At 46.0% G+C, this 18,972-nt stretch overlaps 1 protein-coding gene across 1 annotated transcript in view; it reads right to left on the bottom strand.

The window, feature by feature from the left end:
• LOC311135807 (CBP80/20-dependent translation initiation factor-like) overlaps window positions 1-18,972 on the bottom strand; it is a gene marked incomplete at its 3' end in the record, with an annotated part of 115,612 nt that overhangs the window by 12,976 nt on the left and 83,664 nt on the right. Inside the window, exon 8 of the mRNA XM_084169848.1 lies at window positions 6,885-6,961. Coding sequence (XP_084025974.1) covers window positions 6,885-6,961 — 77 coding nt within the window. The remainder of the gene's footprint in view (window positions 1-6,884; window positions 6,962-18,972) is intronic.

The following is an 18,972-nucleotide window of genomic DNA, read 5'->3' as shown; positions in this document are numbered from 1 at the left end:
TGGGGTTAAATAGATTTTTGGCGACTATCTGTTATTCAATGCATTTGTATGGGCTAATAGCAGTAAGGCCCAAAATTATTTTTCATCAAATAATTTCGTAATATATATTTTTTATGCTTAAAGGGGTCTTAAAATTCAAAATCAAATAGCTAAATGATCCTTGGTATGATCTTCTTAAAACAATTCCATATAGCTTAGTAGAACCCCCTCCTCCTCCCCCGGCTTAGACAGGGCTTAGACTCTGATGGGTTACATATGCACTAGGGTTGGTCACTATCCAGATTTCCATCCCTCCATTCATACTGTGCCATCCTGGGATATAAGGTATTACCGGCACTGCACACAAGAGGCGCTATTTTATCCTTATTTTTCCCCCCTAAAAAAAAAATCTGTTACTAGAATGCTAACAAAATGCTAACAAATACTAAGGAATTCCCATATTGAATGCTAGGTAAATGCTAACGAGTGATTGCAAACACACTAATAAGACAGACAACCCAGCTCATAAAGTTGTCTCAAAATGCAGTTTGCAGTACGCAGAAAACAAATATTAGACAGCAGGGATCCAGGAGGGGCTTGCCTCTGCTGCTGTTACCAAGAAGCTTGATCTTAGAAGCTAACATTAGCCACTTAGCTAACGTTAGCAAGTTAGCAAAACCCAGCTGGAAATAATTTATTTGGCACAGTTAACCTCATAAAAATGTAATAGTTATAAGATACAGGTAACTGCCAAAATAAAGGAAACACTAACATAAAACGTTGGGCCACCACGATTCACCAGAACAGCTTCAAAGCACCTTGGCATATATTCTACAAGTGTCTGGAACTGTATTGGTGAGATGCAACACCATTCTTCCACAATAGATTCCATCATTTGGTGTTTTGTTGATGGTGGTGGAAAACGCAGACTCAAGCGCCGCTCCAGAGTCTCCCATAAGTTTTCAATTGAGTTGAGATCTGTGCGCTAAAACACACACACACTTTAAACCCCCTATGCTCCTTTGAGACCCCTCTATCAAAGTCACTGAGATCTCTTCTAGCCATGGTAGCCAAAATAATGGGCAACTTGGTATTTGTATACATGACCCTAAGCATGATAACTTAAGTTGCGGTGCAGGAGTGACTCACCTCACAAATCTCCCATTTTGCTCATTGTGGTTCTTTGTATAAAAAAACACGTGGCACAAAGTTGTTTTGGGAAACTAGTACCGGTAAGTTTCATAATTCAAAATAACCTAACAGGTGAAATGATGAACGATATCTGCTTTATCTACTACCTACTGCACAAGTTGACCGCAGCTATTTATTTTAAAAGTAATAATATTCACCTTTATTAAAAACGGATTTTGAAAATCATACCGAGGGTATTTCGATACGGTATATACGGTATACCGCCCAAAACTACAATATTTTTCATCAGTCAATCTTTATAAAGTAACCATAGCCATCATGTTCCTTGGTTACAACACGCTCCTTGGTTACAACATACTCCTTGGTTACAACATACTCCTTGGTTCCTTGGTTACATCATGTTCCTTGGTTACAACATACTCCTTGGTTACAAAATACTCCTTGGTTACAACATGCTCCTTGGTTACAACATGCTCCTTGGTTACATTAAGCTCCTTGGTTACATCAAGCTCCTTGGTTACAACATGCTCCTTGGTTACAAAATACTCCTTGGTTACAACATGCTCCTTGGTTACAACATGCTCCTTGGTTACATCAAGCTCCTTGGTTACAACATGCTCCTTGGTTACAACATGCTCCTTGGTTACATCAAGCTCCTTGGTTACAACATGCTCCTTGGTTACAACATGCTCCTTGGTTACAACATGCTCCTTGGTTACATCATGCTCCTTGGTTACAACATGCTCCTTGGTTACAACATGCTCCTTGGTTTCATCATGCTCCTTGGTTACAACATACTCCTTGGTTACAAAATACTCCTTGGTTACAACATGCTCCTTGGTTACATCATGCTCCTTGGTTACAACATGCTCCTTGGTTACAACATGCTCCTTGGTTACAATATGCTCCTTGGTTACAACATGCTCCTTGGTTACAACATGCTCCTTGGTTACAACATGCTCCTTGGTTACAACATGCTCCTTGGTTTCATCATACTCCTTGGTTACAACATACTCCTTGGTTACAAAATACTCCTTGGTTACAACATGCTCCTTGGTTACATCATACTCCTTGGTTACAACATGCTCCTTGGTTTCATCATGCTCCTTGGTTTCATCATGCTCCTTGGTTACAACATGTTCCTTGGATTCATCATGCTCCTTGGTTTCATCATACTCCTTGGTTTCATCATGCTCCTTGGTTACAACATGCTCCTTAGTTACATCATGCTCCTTGGTTTCAAGGGCCCAGTGTAGCTCAGTTGGTAGAGCATGGCGCTTGCAACGCCAGGGTTGTGGGTTCGATTCCCACAGGGGGCCAGTATGAAAAAAAAAAATGCATGCACTCACTAACTGTTAAGTCGCTCTGGATAAGAGCGTCTACTAAATGACTAAAATGTAAATGTTACATCATGCTCCTTGGTTACATAATCCAATCAAATTTTATTTGCCACATGCGCCGAATACAACAGGTGTAGACTTTACAGTGAAATGCTTACTTACCAACAATGCAGTTTATTTTTTATTTTTTAAAAAGTGTTAATTAAGAAATATATAAAATAAAAGCAAATAGCTAAAGAACAGCAGTAAAATAAAATAACAGTAGGGAGGCTATATACAGGGGGGTACCGGTACAGAGTCAATGTGCGGGGGCACCGGCTAGTCGAGGTAATTGAGGTCATATGTGGGTAGAGTTAAAGTGACTATGCATAAATAGTAAACAGAGTAGCAGCAGCGTAAAAGAGGGGGATGGGGTGGGGGTGGGGGGCAGTACAAATAGTCTGGGTAGCCATGATTAGCTGTTCAGGAGTCTTACGGCTTGGGGGTAGAAGCTGTTTTGAAGCCTTTTGGACCTAGACTTGGCGCTCCGGTACCGCTTGCCGTGCGGTAGCAGAGAGAACAGTCTATGACTAGGGTGGCTTGAGTCTTTGACAATTTTTAGGGCCTTCCTCTGACAACGGCTAGTATAGAGGTCCTTGATGGCAGGAAGCTTGACCCCAGTGATGTACTGGGCCGTACGCACTACTCTCTTCAGCGCCTTGCGGTCGGAGGCCGAGCAGTTGCTATACCAGGCGGTGATGCAACCAGTCAGGATGCTCTCGGTGGTGCAGCTGTAGATCTGAGGACCCATGCCAAATCTTTTCAGTCTCCTGAGGGGGAATAGGTTTTGTCATGCCCTCTTCACGACTGTCTTGGTGTGTTTGGACCATGATAGTTCGTTGGTGATGTGGACACCAAGGAACTTAAAGCTCTCAACCTGTGCTCAGTCCTCCTTTTTTTCCTGTAGTCCACAATCATCTCCTTTGTCTTGATCACGTTGAGGGAGAGGTTGTTATCCTGGCACCACACGGCCAGGTCTCTGACCTCCTCCCTATAGGCTTTCTCATCGTTGTCGGTGATCGGGCCTACCACTGTTGTGTCGTCGGCAAACTTAATGATGGTGTTGGAGTCGTGCCTGGCCATGCAGTCATGGGGTGAACAGGGAATACAGGAGGGGACTGAGCACGCACCCCTGAGGGGCCCCCGTGTTGAGGATCAGCGTGGCAGACGTGTTGTTACCTACCCTTACCACCCGGGGGTGGCCCGTCAGGAATTCCAGGATCCAGTTGCAGAGGGAGGTGTTTAGTCCCAAGATCCTTAGCTTAGTGATGAGCTTTGTGGGCACTATGGTGTTGAACGCTGAGCTGTAGTTAATGAATAGCATTCTCACATAGGTGTTCCTCTTGTCCAGGTGGGAAAGGGCAGTGTGGAGTGCGATAGAGATTGCATCATCTGTGGATCTGTTGGGGCGGTATGCAAATTGTAGTGGGTCTAGGGTTTCTGGGATAATGGTGTTGATGTGAGCCATGACCAGCCTTTCAAAGCACTTCATGGCTACAGATGTGATTGCTACGGGTCGGTAGTCATTTAGGCAGGTTATCTTAGTGTCCTTGGGCACAGGGACTATGATGGTCTGCTTGAAACATGTTGGTATTACAGACTCAGTCAGGGACATTTTGAAAATGTCAGTGAAGACACTTGCCAGTTGGTCAGCACATGCTCGGAGTACACGTCCTGATAATCCGTCTGGCCCTGCCGCCTTGTGAATGTTGACCTGCTTAAAAGTCTTACTCACATCGGCTACAGAGAGCGTGATCACATAGTCATCTGGAACAGCTGATGCTCTCATGCAAGCATAGAAGTGATTTAGCTCGTCTGGTAGGCTTGTGTCACTGGGCAGTTCGCGGCTGTGCTTCCCTTTGTAGTCTGTAATAGTTTTCAAGCCCTGCCACATCCGACGAGCGTCAGAGTCGGTGTAGTACGATTAAATCTTAGTCCGGTATTGACTCTTTGCCTGTTTGATGGTTCATCGGAGGGCATAGCGGGATTTCTTATAAGCTTCTGGGTTAGAGTCCCGCTCCTTGAAAACGGCAGCTCTACCCTTTAGCTCAGTGCGGATGTTGCCTGTAATCCATGGCTTCTGGTTGGGGTATGTACGTACGGTCACTGTGGGGGGGACGTCATCGATGCACTTATTGATGAAGCCAGTGACTGATGTGGTGTACTCCTCAATGCCATCTGAAGAATCCCAGAACATATTCCAGTCTGTGCTAGCAAAACAGTCCTGTAGCTTAGCATCTGCGTCATCTGACCACTTTTTTATTAACCGAGTCACTGGTGCTTTAGTTTTGCTTATAAGCAGGAATCAGGAGGATAGAGTTATGGTCAGATTTGCCAAATGGAGGGCGAGGGAGAGCTTTGTATGCGTCTCTGTGTGTGGAGTAAAGGTGGTCTAGAGTTTTTTTTCCTCTGGTTGCACATTTAACATGATGATAGAAATGAGGTAGAACGGATTTAAGTTTCCCTGCATTAAAGTCCCCGGCCACTAGGAGCGCTGCCTCTCGATGAGCGTTTTCCTGTTTAGTTATGGCCTTATACAGCTCATTGAGTGCAATCTTAATGCCAGCATCGGTTTGTGGTGGTAGATAGACAGCTACAAAAAATATACATGAAAACTCTCTTGGTAAATAGTGTGGTCTACAGCTTATCATGAGATACTATACCTCAGGCGAGCAAAACCTTGAGACTTCCTTAGTATTAGATTTTATGCACCAGCTGTAGTTTACAAATATACACAGACCGCCACCCCTTGTCTTACCGGAGTCAGCCGTTCTATCCTGCCGATGTAGCGTATAGCCCGCTAGCTGTATGTTATCCATGTCGTCGTTCAGCCACGACGCGGTGAAAAATAAGATATTACAGTTTTTAATGTCCCGTTGGTAGGATAACCTTAGTCTTAGGTTGTCCAATTTGTTTTCAAATGATTGAACATTGGCTAATAGTATTGATGGAAGAGGCAGTTAATTCGCTCGCCGTCGGATCCTTACAAGGCACCCCGACCTACGTCTCTTTCTCATGCGAATGACGGGGATTTGGGCCTTGTCGGGTGTCTGTAGAATATCCTTCGCGTCCGACTCGTTGAAGAAAAAATCTTCGTACAATACGAGGTGAGTAATCGCTGTCCTGATATCCCGAAGCTCTTTTTGGTCATAAGAGACGGTGGCAGAAACATTATGTACAGAATAAATTACAAATAACGCGAAAAAACACACATAATAGTACAATTGGTTAGAGGGCTGTAAAACGGCAGCCATCTTCTCCGGCGCCATTCTAATATTACGCCATTCTAATATCATGCTCCTTGGTTACAACATGCTCCTTGGTTACAACATTTGTCTTTTTTTTTTTTGCAGACGCTTTTATCCAGAGCGACTTACAGTTAGTGAGTGCATACATTTTATTTTTTTCTCTCATACTGGCCCCCCGTGGGAATCGAATCCACAACCCTGGCATTGCAAGTGCCATGCTCTACCAACTGAGCTATACGGGACATGCTCCTTGGTTACAACATGTTGGGCAACAACTCATACAACCATACAGTAGTAAAAGACAAACCACAGTAGAAACTGATCCACAGCTCCTGTAGCCAGAGGCAACATTATTTACTCTCAGTAAATATTAACAATACACTACACAGCCAGCCAGCCAGGCTGGGCCCTAAGGCAAAGCCATTACCTGTGATATCTTCCAGCCTGTCTGTATCTCTCTCTGTAGTCTTTACTAGTATACCGTGATCTGCATCCTCAGCAACATTATAATCTAACCACAGCTATTTAACCCACAAACACAATCACTGTTTGGAATCAATTACCTAACGCTGCTTTCAAATAATAATAAAGAAGGGAAGAAGAGAAGAAAAGAGAAGTGAATGTCTCACTCTCTGGCTCAATTTCCTCCTTCCACAGTCAGACACCCAAATATTTTCTTTCTCGGTTGTTTCTTAGCAACAGGGGAGAACTTTCCACTGACATCATGCGCGGGAGGCATTTTCAGCAGATTAAACTGCGATTAAACTCATTTAATTGAGTGAAGGAACGTTGAACGCTGCAGTGAGAGAGAGAACTAAGAGAGGCTCATGTCTACAGTCACATGTGATTGGGGATGACAGCATTTGCATCCAAAATATAGTGCACTACTAAAAACCTCAATTTTGGGACGCAGACAATTACACTCAGAGACACACAGACCTGAGACGAGAATACTTTTCTGCCTTTTCTGTCTTTGTGTAAGTACGTCTGGTGCCAGGAGCATTCCTGCTTTGACTTTGCTTTGGCTGGAGAGAAGAGTTAAGGGTTCTGGGCTGGCCGAGTGTTTCATCAGCGTTGCAACAACGTTCCAGGAAGGTAGTTTTTGTGCACGAGTGTGTGTGCTTACCGTCGGTCGTTCCTCCTGCGTCGGAAGAGCTTTTTGGTGTGTGCAATCTCTGCTTCGTTAGGCAGGGGAGGGAAACCCTGCAGAGAGAGAGAGAGAGAGAATTAGCAAACACTTATCTAAAGCAAGTTACAGTATGTGCAGTGTGTACTCTAAAAGGCACAACTTCATCCATTAAACAGTGGTACAGTATGGTTGTTGTCAGTCAAGACTGGTCTGTCTGGTGTTGCCATGGTTACACTACAAGTGTGAGGAGGAGGATGGCTGGGGAAGGGTGTGTGTGTAAAAGTGTTGATAAGGTTTGTGCACGCCTGAGTAATATGTTGATAAAATTGTATTTTAATGTATGTGGTGGGTTGGTTGCCTGGCTACCCATCTACATTTCTCCGGCCAACTGACGTTTCTTCTCCATGATGAGTTTGGATTTTATTTCCTCCCTGACGATTTCTAGAATGCGAACACATTATAACCGTTCTGATTGGTCCCAGAAACCAATGGGTTGGGCCAGAGCCAGCCTACATGATATTGTCAACTCTGATTGGTTAGATTTGTTAGAGATTATCCAATCGCTGATAAAACAAATATTTTACAATGTCCTCATTTTAAAGTCACACAAAATACTTATAGTATGGCAGTTCCAGACTGAATGTATGTAGCGATCGATTGAGCCGCGGAATTAAATTCAAGGTGAGTCGTCAGGCAAGTGAGCTGGCATTTCGGGTGTGAATTTCAGTGTAGAATGTCAGTTTAAACGGCTGAAGTGGGACTGTGTGCGTCTACAGGCTCTCTCTGCAGTGTGGCACCATGTGGCTCCAGCACTGTTATCTCCCCATCAGCAGCATCTGCACAGGAAGAACTGGAAACCCCCACTCTGGGGCAGGGAGAAACCCTCCCTACAGACGACCTCACATCAGACTTTAAACCCCTACTCTGCTGGGGCAGGCTGACGCCCTCAGCACCACACTTTAATTGCACTTCAGTCAACAGAAATCGGGCGTGCCGCAGAGCCATGGGAGCCAGCCAGGGTAGGGCAGAACCATGTCAGATGTTTTCCATCACAGTGTTCTTTCAGATTCTCCCTGCATCACTTTGACTGACAGCTCCAGTCACCAATGTGTGTGAGAGAGAGAGAGAGAAGAGCCATATAAACATGAATGAGAATACCCAATACTCGTAGGCTTTACAGTCACACAAGGGTGATGCTGACACTTGTCACCAGTAACACCATTCAAAACCTTTGCTGTATATACTGTACACTGAGTATACAAAACATTTAATATTGAGATGCACCCCCTTTTACCCTCAGAACAGCCTCAATTCGTCGGGGCATGGACTCTGTTGCTGAAAGCGTTCTACGGGGATGCTGGACCCATGTTGACTCCAAGTTGGCTGGATGTAATTTGGGTGGTGGACCATTCTTGATTCACATGGTAAACTGTTGAACATGAAAAACCAAGCAGTGTTGCAGTTCTTGACACAAACCCGTGCGCCTGGCACCTTCTACCATACCCTGTTCAAAAGCACTTATATCTTTTGTCTTGCCCATTCATTCTGAATGGCACACATACACAATTCATGTCTCAATTGTCTCAAGGCTTAACAATCCTTATTTAACCTGTATCCTCCCCTTCATCTAAACTCCTTTTTAGATCATTAAAATACTATTACTGTTTGCTTTAGCCTGCCTGGAGTGCCAGATGAGCAGGGTTTGGACTTTTTAGATTATTCTATTGATTTCATTGCTCATTCAAGCCCAGATAAAGTGTTTGAAATTATTTCAATTAGTATTTGAACCCAGGTATGTTCAGTTCAGATGCAGATCATTCAGAAAGAAGTGAAACTTTAATTTATTTCTGAATCATCTGCATATGAACTGAACATACCTGGGTTCCTTCCCTCCCAGTCTCCTACCAGAGTCCCCCAGGACAGCAGTGTGTGTGAAGCACCAGAGTCCCCCAGGACAGCAGTGTGTGTGAAGCCCCACAGCCCCACAGAAACACAGGGATTATACTTGGTTTAACAGAGACACGCACAGAGCACTGAGCCATTCACATGCACTGAGACACCTTCATCACACTACTTTAGGTTACACACAGTCTGTCAGAGGTTTGAACTATAAAAGTAGAACTGACAGCATTTTAACTACTTTGCAGATGTGAAACAGACAATCATAATATGTCAAGAATATAAAATACCCAGTTTATGCTACAAAATCTACTTTAAGAGGTTTAAAAAATAGGTTCTATTTGACTCAAAATTCCATGAAGTACAGTAAGAAAAGATGGATGCAGTTTAATGCATGATTAATATAATTCACCAATACATTTCTTGGTAGTCCAACAAATATTGCTATCAGGTTGTAAATCACAGCTGGCCTGGTACATTGTTTTTATTTATTTATTTACTTTATTTTTGGGGGGTAGATCAGCTTTAATATTGCAGATAGATTGTAACTTCCATCAATGTAATTGTCTGCATCACTTCCAATCCCCCATGTTTTTTTTCTCGCACATACATACATACATACATACATACATACATACATACATACATACATACATACATACATACATACATACATACATACATACATACATAAAAAACATACATACATACATACAGTGGGGGGAAAAAGTATTTAGTCAGCCACCAATTGTGCAAGTTCTCCCACTTAAAAAGACGAGAGAGGCCTGTAATTTTCATCATAGGTACACGTCAACTATGACAGACAAAATGAGAAAAAAAATTCCAGAAAATCACATTGTAGGATTTTTTATGAATTTATTAGCAAATTATGGTGGAAAATAAGTATTTGGTCAATAACAAAAGTTTCTCAATACTTTGTTATATACCCTTTGTTGACAATGACACAGGTCAAAAGTTTTCTGTAAGTCTTCACAAGGTTTTCACACACTGTTGCTGGTATTTTGGCCCATTCCTCCATGCAGATCTCCTCTAGAGCAGTGATGTTTTGGGGCTGTCGCTGGGCAACACGGACTTTCAACTCCCTCCAAAGATTTTCTATGGGGTTGAGATCTGGAGACTGGCTAGGCCACTCCAGGACCTTGAAATGCTTCTTACGAAGCCACTCCTTCGTGGCCCGGGCGGTGTGTTTGGGATCATTGTCATGCTGAAAGACCCAGCCACGTTTCATCTTCAATGCCCTTGCTGATGGAAGGAGGTTTTCACTCAAAATCTCACGATACATGGCCCCATTCATTCTTTCCTTTACACGGATCAGTCGTCCTGGTCCCTTTGCAGAAAAACAGCCCCAAAGCATGATGTTTCCACCCCCATGCTTCACAGTAGGTATGGTGTTCTTTGGATGCAACTCAGCATTCTTTGTCCTCCAAACACGACGAGTTGAGTTTTTACCTAAAAGTTATATTTTGGTTCCATCTGACCATATGACATTCTCCCAATCCTCTTCTGGATCATCCAAATGCACTCTAGCAAACTTCAGACGGGCCTGGACATGTACTGGCTTAAGCAGGGGGACACGTCTGGCACTGCAGGATTTGAGTCCCTGGCGGCGTAGTGTGTTACTGATGGTAGGCTTTGTTACTTTGGTCCCAGCTCTCTGCAGGTCATTCACTAGGTCCCCCCGTGTGGTTCTGGGATTTTTGCTCACCGTTCTTGTGATCATTTTGACCCCACAGGGTGAGATCTTGAGTGGAGCCCCAGATCGAGGGAGATTATCAGTGGTCTTGTATGTCTTCCATTTCCTAATAATTGCTCCCACAGTTGATTTCTTCAAACCAAGCTGCTTACCTATTGCAGATTCAGTCTTCCCAGCCTGGTGCAGGTCTACAATTTTGTTTCTGGTGTCCTTTGACAGCTCTTTGGTCTTGGCCATAGTGGAGTTTGGAGTGTGACTGTTTGAGGTTGTGGACAGGTGTCTTTTATACTGATAACAAGTTCAAACAGGTGCCATTAATACAGGTAACGAGTGGAGGACAGAGGAGCCTCTTAAAGAAGAAGTTACAGGTCTGTGAGAGCCAGAAATCTTGCTTGTTTGTAGGTGACCAAATACTTATTTTCCACCATAATTTGCAAATAAATTCATAAAAAATCCTACAATGTGATTTTCTGGATTTTTTTCCCTCAATTTGTCTGTCATAGTTGACGTGTACCTATGATGAAAATTACAGGCCTCTCTCATCTTTTTAAGTGGGAGAACTTGCTCAATTGGTGGCTGACTAAATACTTTTTTCCCCCACTGTACATACATATATACATACATACATACATACATACCACACACACATATATATACACACATACATATGCACATACATACATATAAACACATGTATATACATATCCTTCTTTTAAATATATTTCCCTTTATTACTTTCCAACCCCACCACCCCTTCCCTAATTGGAGTAAACTAGTGAACAACAACGCTTAGGCCTCTACTTCCAGTTTATACATACTATATATACTTTATGGACACAGTCAATTTTACAATAATTATATTTTGCTTGTTTTTACTCCTGAACTTCCTCTACCCTCAACCTCTTCTATATGCCATTTCTCTCCAACTGTGCTCCTTCACAAAAGCTCTCAACCTATAACGTATGTACTTATTAAGTGAGAGGTTGTAATCTGAGGGAAAAAGGCCATTCTTGAACATGGGGTGAGACAATCTTACTAATTTGCTAGAGAACCAGTTCGGATTTAAGTAAAACATTTGTATGAATGAAGCTTTTAGTGATAGGTCTAATGCTTTAATATTTAATAATTCATGTCCTCCGAATTCATATTCATTATATAAATAGGCCTGTTTAATTTTGTCTGGCTTGCCGATCCAAATAAAATTTAATCTTTTTTTCTCATATAATTTAAACAACTGTTCGCTAGGCGTAGGCAAGACCTGGCCTGGTACATTGTTTGCTGCCTCCACCCATTCGGGATGCACTGTTTTAGTTTCAATGACTCAATATTTTGAACAAAAACGGACAAATGTAACCATGGCTGGGAATGTCAATGCAATCAAACTAGCAAGGGCAATGATCAAAAGTCAGTCATAACGTGGCTAATAGGCTAACTTATCTATTTATTTAACAACCTAAAAACACGGAGCCTAACGTTAGCTAACTAGCTAGCTGCTGGAAGGATGTTGTCATTGGACGAGTGGCCAACAATATCGTTTTTCGGTGGCTACAGCTAGAGATGCAGTTGTCATTTGGTTAGCTAGCAAGAAATGTGAATCACTTTGCTAGCTAGCTATGTTGAACTTCAACGACTGTTATCCACAGTTAGCATATCTCCTAGTTGTCAATCAAATGTCTTTTGGCATCTATCAAATGGGCGGGCAGGCAAGTTCCCATTCACCTGTCAAAACGTGGGTTGGGACCAGCATGCATTGGCAGGCAAGCTGCAGAAGGACGAGCAGGCTACTATTCCCTATCGTTTATCAGTGCACTTTTGACGGCAAACTGAAAAAGTTTGAGAGGGTTTATCTACTGTTCCCTTGTTAGATTTTGGCTTATCTCGCTCTGGCTAGCATTAGTTGTTAATCTTGTTGTTGTTGATGTGAATAGGCAACTGAGGGAGAGATAGCCTACCTTTTCATGGTTGATCAATAGGACTGTAAAGTTCCCAAATGTAAGAGAACTCCCGTGGTATTTACATATCTGCAGAAATCCATTCAGGTGTATTTTGTGGCTTTTGGCGAATACCTTCTAATGATCTAAAGTTGCGCTGTTGCTACTGCCTGTAAACACACAGTCCAGTTCAAAGTGAATGATGACAGGCCGTGGAAGTAGCTGAATTTGTCACTACAATCTTTTACCAATAAAAGTCGCCGGAGGGGTGCCCGAAAACTCGCTAAATATTGTTGGCAACACTGCCCGTGTGGCAAATGGCTTATTTGCATATACAGTGGGGAAAAAAAGTATTTAGTCAGCCACCAATTGTGCAAGTTCTCCCACTTAAAAAGATGAGAGAGGCCTGGAATTTTCATCATAGGTACACGTGATGACACTATGACAGACAAAATGAGAATTTTTTTCTCCAGAAAATCACATTGTAGGATTTTTAATGAATTTATTTGCAAATTATGGTGGAAAATAAGTATTTGGTCAATAACAAACGTTTCTCAATACTTTGTTATATACCCTTTGTTGGCAATGACACAGGTCAAACGTTTTCTGTAAGTCTTCACAAGGTTTTCACACATTGTTGCTGGTATTTTGGCCCATTCCTCCATGCAGATCTCCTCTAGCAGTGATGTTTTGGGGCTGTCGCTGGGCAACACGGACTTTCAACTCCCTCCAAAGATTTTCTATGGGGTTGAGATCTGGAGACTGGCTAGGCCACTCCAGGACCTTGAAATGCTTCTTACGAAGCCACTCCTTCGTTGCCCGGGCGGTGTGTTTGGGATCATTGTCATGCTGAAAGACCCAGCCACGTTTCATCTTCAATGCCCTTGCTGATGGAAGGAGGTTTTCACTCAAAATCTCACGATACATGGCCCCATTCATTCTTTCCTTTACACGGATCAGTCGTCCTGGTCCCTTTGCAGAAAAACAGCCCCAAAGCATGATGTTTCAACCCCCATGCGTCACAGTAGGTATGGTGTTCTTTGGATGCAACTCAGCATTCTTTGTCCTCCAAACACGACGAGTTGAGTTTTTACCAAAAAGTTATATTTTGGTTTCATCTGACCATATGACATTCTCCCAATCCTCTTCTGGATCATCAAAATGCACTCTAGCAAACTTCAGACGGGCCTGGACATGTACTGGCTTAAGCAGGGGGACACGTCTGGCACTGCAGGATTTGAGTCCCTGGCGGCGTAGTGTGTTACTGATGGTAGGCTTTGTTACTTTAGTCCCAGCTCTCTGCAGGTCATTCACTAGGTCCCCCCATGTGGTTCTGGGATTTTTGCTCACCGTTCTTGTGATCATTTTGACCCCACGGGGTGAGATCTTGCGTGGAGCCCCAGATCGAGGGAGATTATCAGTGGTCTTGTATGTCTTCCATTTCCTAATAATTGCTCCCACAGTTGATTTCTTCAAACCAAGCTGCTTACCTATTGCAGATCCAGTCTTCCCAGCCTGGTGCAGGTCTACAATTTTGTTTCTGGTGTCCTTTGACAGCTCTTTGGTCTTGGCCATAGTGGAGTTTGGAGTGTGACTGTTTGAGGTTGTGGACAGGTGTCTTTTATACTGATAACAAGTTCAAACAGGTGCCATTAATACAGGTAACGAGTGGAGGACAGAGGAGCCTCTTAAAGAAGAAGTTACAGGTCTGTGAGAGCCAGAAATCTTGCTTGTTTGTAGGTGACCAAATACTTATTTTCCACCATAATTTGCAAATAAATTCATTAAAAATCCTACAATGTGATTTTCTGGATTTTTTCTCTCTCAATTTGTCTGTCATAGTTGATGTGTACCTATGATGAAAATTACAGGCCTCTCTCATCTTTTTAAGTGGGAGAACTTGCACAATTGGTGGCTGACTAAATACTTTTTTCCCCCACTGTAGGCCAACTGTAGCTCTGATTGGCTATGGCGCACCAGACAGTTTTTATTAGGTTTTATTTACTGCCGTGTCTGTTAATTGTCCAAACGTACGGCCGCTTTCCCACTCTACATTGCTATAGAATATTCACAAATGCCTTACTCTACGTAATTCCCAAACATTCTATGAATGTATGAAATCGTGAAAATAACCATATCTCAGTGCTCGCTTGTCAGAAAATGTAAAAAAAAAAATACAAAAAATAAATAAAATGAGTGTATATGAACATATTTTCATAAGATTACATGTTGCTAAAACGCTGTCAGTTCCACTTTAACGTTGCTGGTCTTTATTTCAAACATTTTCTTTTTAATGTCTTACTAAGTTACTGCTGCTGCGGGTGACGGGGTGCTGGGCTCTGATTGGTGGAGGCTGATTGGATACATGTGTGTGGAGGGAGGAGAAGGGAAGCAGGTCAGAGGAGAAAGGAGAGAGGAGAGAGGAGGAAGGAAAGAGGAGAGAGGAGGCAGGAAAGAGGAGAGAGGAGGAAGGAAAGAGAAGAGAGGAGGAAGTAGGCAGGACAGAGGACAGAAGAGAGAGGAGGAAGGAGGCAGGAGAGAGGACAGAGGAGGAGGGAGAGAGGAGGCAAGTCAGAGGAGGCAGGAGAGAGGAGGAAGGAAAGAGGAGGAAGGAGGCAGGAGGAAGGAAAGAGGAGGAAGGAGGCAGGAGAAATGACAGAGGAGAGAGGAGGCAGGAGAGAGGAGGCAGGAGAGAGGAGGAAGGAGAGAGGAGGAAGGAAAGAGAAGAGAGGAGGAAGTAGGCAGGACAGAGGACAGAGGACAGAGGAGAGAGGAGGAAGGAGGCAGGAGAGAGGACAGAGGAGAGAGGAGGCAAGTCAGAGGAGGCAGGAGAGAGGAGGAAGGAGAGAGGAGGAAGGAGGCAGGAGAGAGGACAGAGGAGAGAGGAGGAAGGAAAGAGGAGGAAGGAGGCAGGAGAAATGACAGAGGAGAGAGGAGGCAGGAGGAAGGAAAGAGGAGGAAGGAGGCAGGAGAAATGACAGGAGAGAGGAGGAGGGAGAGATGAAAGAGAAGAGAGGAGGAAGGAGAGAGGAGGCAGGACAGAGGAGGCAGGACAGAGGAGGCAGGACAGAGGAGAGGAGGAAGGAGAGAGGAGGCAGGACAGAGGAGAGAGGAGGCAGGAGAGAGGAGGCAGGGGATAGAGCAGGCAGGGGAGGCAGGGGATAGAGGAGGCAGGAGACAGGGACTAGAGGAGGCAGGAGAGAGGAGGCAGGAGAGAGGAGGCAGGGGATAGAGCAGGCAGGGGATGCAGGGGATAGAGGAGACAGGGGAGGCAGGGGATATAGGAGGCAGGAGATAGAGGAGGCAGGGGATAGAGGAGACAGGGGAGGCAGGGGATAGAGGAGACAGGGGAGGCAGGGGATAGAGGAGACAGGGGAGGCAGGGGATAGAGGAGGCAGGGGATAGAGGAGGCAGGAGGCAGGGGATAGAGGAGACAGGGGATAGAGGAGGCAGGGGAGAGGAGAGAGGAGGCAGGAGAGAGGAGGCAGGGGAGAGAGGAGGCAGGGGATAGAGCAGGCAGGGGAGGCAGGGGATAGAGGAGGCAGGAGACAGGGGAGACAGGGGAGGCAGGGGATATAGGAGACAGGGGAGGCAGGGGATAGAGGAGGCAGGAGGCAGGGGATAGAGGAGGCAGGAGGCAGGGGATAGAGGAGACAGGGGATAGAGGAGGCAGGGGATATAGGAGACAGGGGAGGCAGGGGATAGAGGAGACAGGGGATAGAGGAGACAGGGGAGACAGGGGATAGAGGAGGCAGGGGATAGAGGAGGCAGGGGATATAGGAGGCAGGGGATAGAGGAGACAGGGGATAGAGGGGACAGGGGATAGAGGAGGCAGGGGATAGAGGAGACAGGGGATAGAGGAGGCAGGGGATAGAGGAGGCAGGGGATAGAGGAGGCAGGGGATAGAGGAGACAGGGGATAGAGGAGACAAGGGGGTAGAGGAGACAGGGGATAGAGGAGGCAGGAGGCAGGGGATAGAGGAGACAGGGGATAGAGGAGGCAGGGGATAGAGACAGGGGATAGAGGAGACAGGGGATAGAGGAGACAGGGGATAGAGGAGGCAGGGGATAGAGGAGGCAGGGGATAGAGGAGACAGGGGATAGAGGAGGCAGGGGATAGAGGAGGCAGGGGACAGGGGATAAAGGAGAGGGGAGGCAGGGGATAGAGGAGGCAGGAGGCAGAGGATAAAGGAGACAGGGGAGGCAGGGGATAGAGGAGGCAGGGGATAGAGGAGACAGGGTATAGAGGAGACAGGGGATAGAGGAGGCAGGAGACAGGGGATAGAGGAGACAGGGGATAGAGGAGACAGGGGATAGAGGAGGCAGGGGATAGAGGAGGCAGGGGATAGAGGAGGCAGGGGATAGAGGAGACAGGGGATAGAGGAGACAGGGGATAGAGGAGACAGGGGATAGAGGAGACAGGGGATAGAGGAGACAGGGGATAGAGGAGACAGGGGATAGAGGAGACAGGGGATAGAGGAGGCAGGAGGCAGGGGATAGAGGAGACAGGGGATAGAGGAGGCAGGGGATAGAGGAGGCAGGGGATAGAGGAGACAGGGGATAGAGGAGGCAGGGGATAGAGGAGGCAGGGGATAGAGGAGGCAGGGGATAGAGGAGGCAGGGGATAGAGGAGGCAGGGGATAGAGGAGGCAGGGGACAGGGGACAGGGGATAGAGGAGGCAGGAGGCAGGGGATAGAGGAGACAGGGGATAGAGGAGACAGGGGATAGAGGAGGCAGGGGATAGAGGAGGCAGGGGATAGAGGAGACAGGGGATAGAGGAGACAGGGGATAGAGGAGGCAGGGGATAGAGGAGACAGGGGATAGAGGAGGCAGGGGATAGAGGAGGCAGGGGATAGAGGAGGCAGGGGATAGAGAAGGCAGGAGATAGAGGAGACAGGGGATAGGGGATAGAGGAGGCAGGGGATAGAGGAGACAGGGGATAGAGGAGGCAGGGGATAGAGGAGACGGGATAGAGGAGACAGGGGATAGAGGAGACAGGGGACAGAGGAGACAGGAGACAGGGGATAGAGGAGGCAGGGGATAGAGGAGACAGGAGACAGGGGACAGAGGAGACAGGAGACAGGGGATAGAGGAGGCAGGGGATAGAGGAGACAGGAGACAGGGGATAGAGGAGACAGGGGATAGAGGAGACAGGGGACAGAGGAGACAGGGGACAGAGGAGACAGGAGACAGGGGATAGAGGAGGCAGGGGATAGAGGAGACAGGGGATAGAGGAGACAGGGGATAGAGGAGACAGGGGACAGAGGAGACAGGAGACAGGGGATAGAGGAGGCAGGGGATATAGGAGACAGGGGATAGAGGAGACAGGGGACAGAGGAGGCAGGGGATAGAGGAGACAGGGGATAGAGGAGACAGGGGATAGAGGAGGCAGGAGGCAGGGGATAGAGGAGACAGGGGATAGAGGAGGCAGGGGATAGAGGAGGCAGGGGATAGAGGAGACAGGGGATAGAGGAGACAGGGGATAGAGGAGACAGGGGATAGAGGAGACAGGGGATAGAGGAGACAGGGGATAGAGGAGGCAGGGGATAGAGGAGGCAGGGGATAGAGGAGGCAGGGGATAGAGGAGGCAGGGGATAGAGGAGACAGGGGACAGAGGAGACAGGGGACAGAGGAGACAGGAGACAGGGGATAGAGGAGGCAGGGGATAGAGGAGACAGGGGATAGAGGAGACAGGGGATATAGGAGACAGGGGATAGAGGAGACAGGGGACAGAGGAGGCAGGAGGCAGGGGATAGAGGAGGCAGGGGATAGAGGAGGCAGGGGATAGAGGAGAGGGGAGGCAGGGGAAGGAAGGCCTGTGTAGAGTGGCACGGAGGTTGAACAGAGGCCCAGCCCAGAGAAGCTAGCCCTCGTCAGAGAGCTCTGCCCTGGAGACTGAGAGAGGAGGAAAGAGGAGAGGGGAAGAGAGCGCCACCATGCTGGGGTGGGCAAGATAAAGGGACACTCAGAGAGATTGTCTTTCTCGCCCAAACTCATTGGTCTACACGGCGGCTGTATGAAGAGACTACCAGACAGCCAACACAACATGGCCATCCAATGTAATACCCCTGATTCCAGGTCAGTTGAAGAGGCATACACCAATACATACTGGTGGGCAAGCAGAGGAGATACCAATGTAGTTATCCTTCTATGAAAAATAAACCCTGATTAGTGCCAATAAATGTTAATTCACAATAGGTCTGCTTCATTCAGGATTTAACTGGTTAACTCCAGAGAACGCTCTGAGCCAGGGAGTCAGAAGCAAGAAAGAGAAAGGACTAGGAGGAGGAGAGGAAAAGAGGGAGGGAGGGAGGGAGGGAGGATGAGGGGCAGAGTTGCATGTTTAGCTACTGTTGTTTTCCTGTAGGATATCATTAGCTGTAATTCAGCTTCCAAATGGTTACCAGATGACTATCACAACTCCAACTCTTAGTCATCAAAGCTAGAGAAAAAATGTAAATATTTAGAGAAAAGTTAGCGAGGGAGATTTGGGGTTTGCATGAGAATCTGCTGTGGCTCTTTCCATCATAACTTAAGAGTT

This window comes from Coregonus lavaretus (genome assembly GCF_964263955.1).
Source record: "Coregonus lavaretus genome assembly, chromosome: 10".
NCBI classification, from domain to species: Eukaryota; Metazoa; Chordata; class Actinopteri; order Salmoniformes; family Salmonidae; genus Coregonus; species Coregonus lavaretus.
This window is presented reverse-complemented; position numbering and strand designations above follow the sequence as displayed.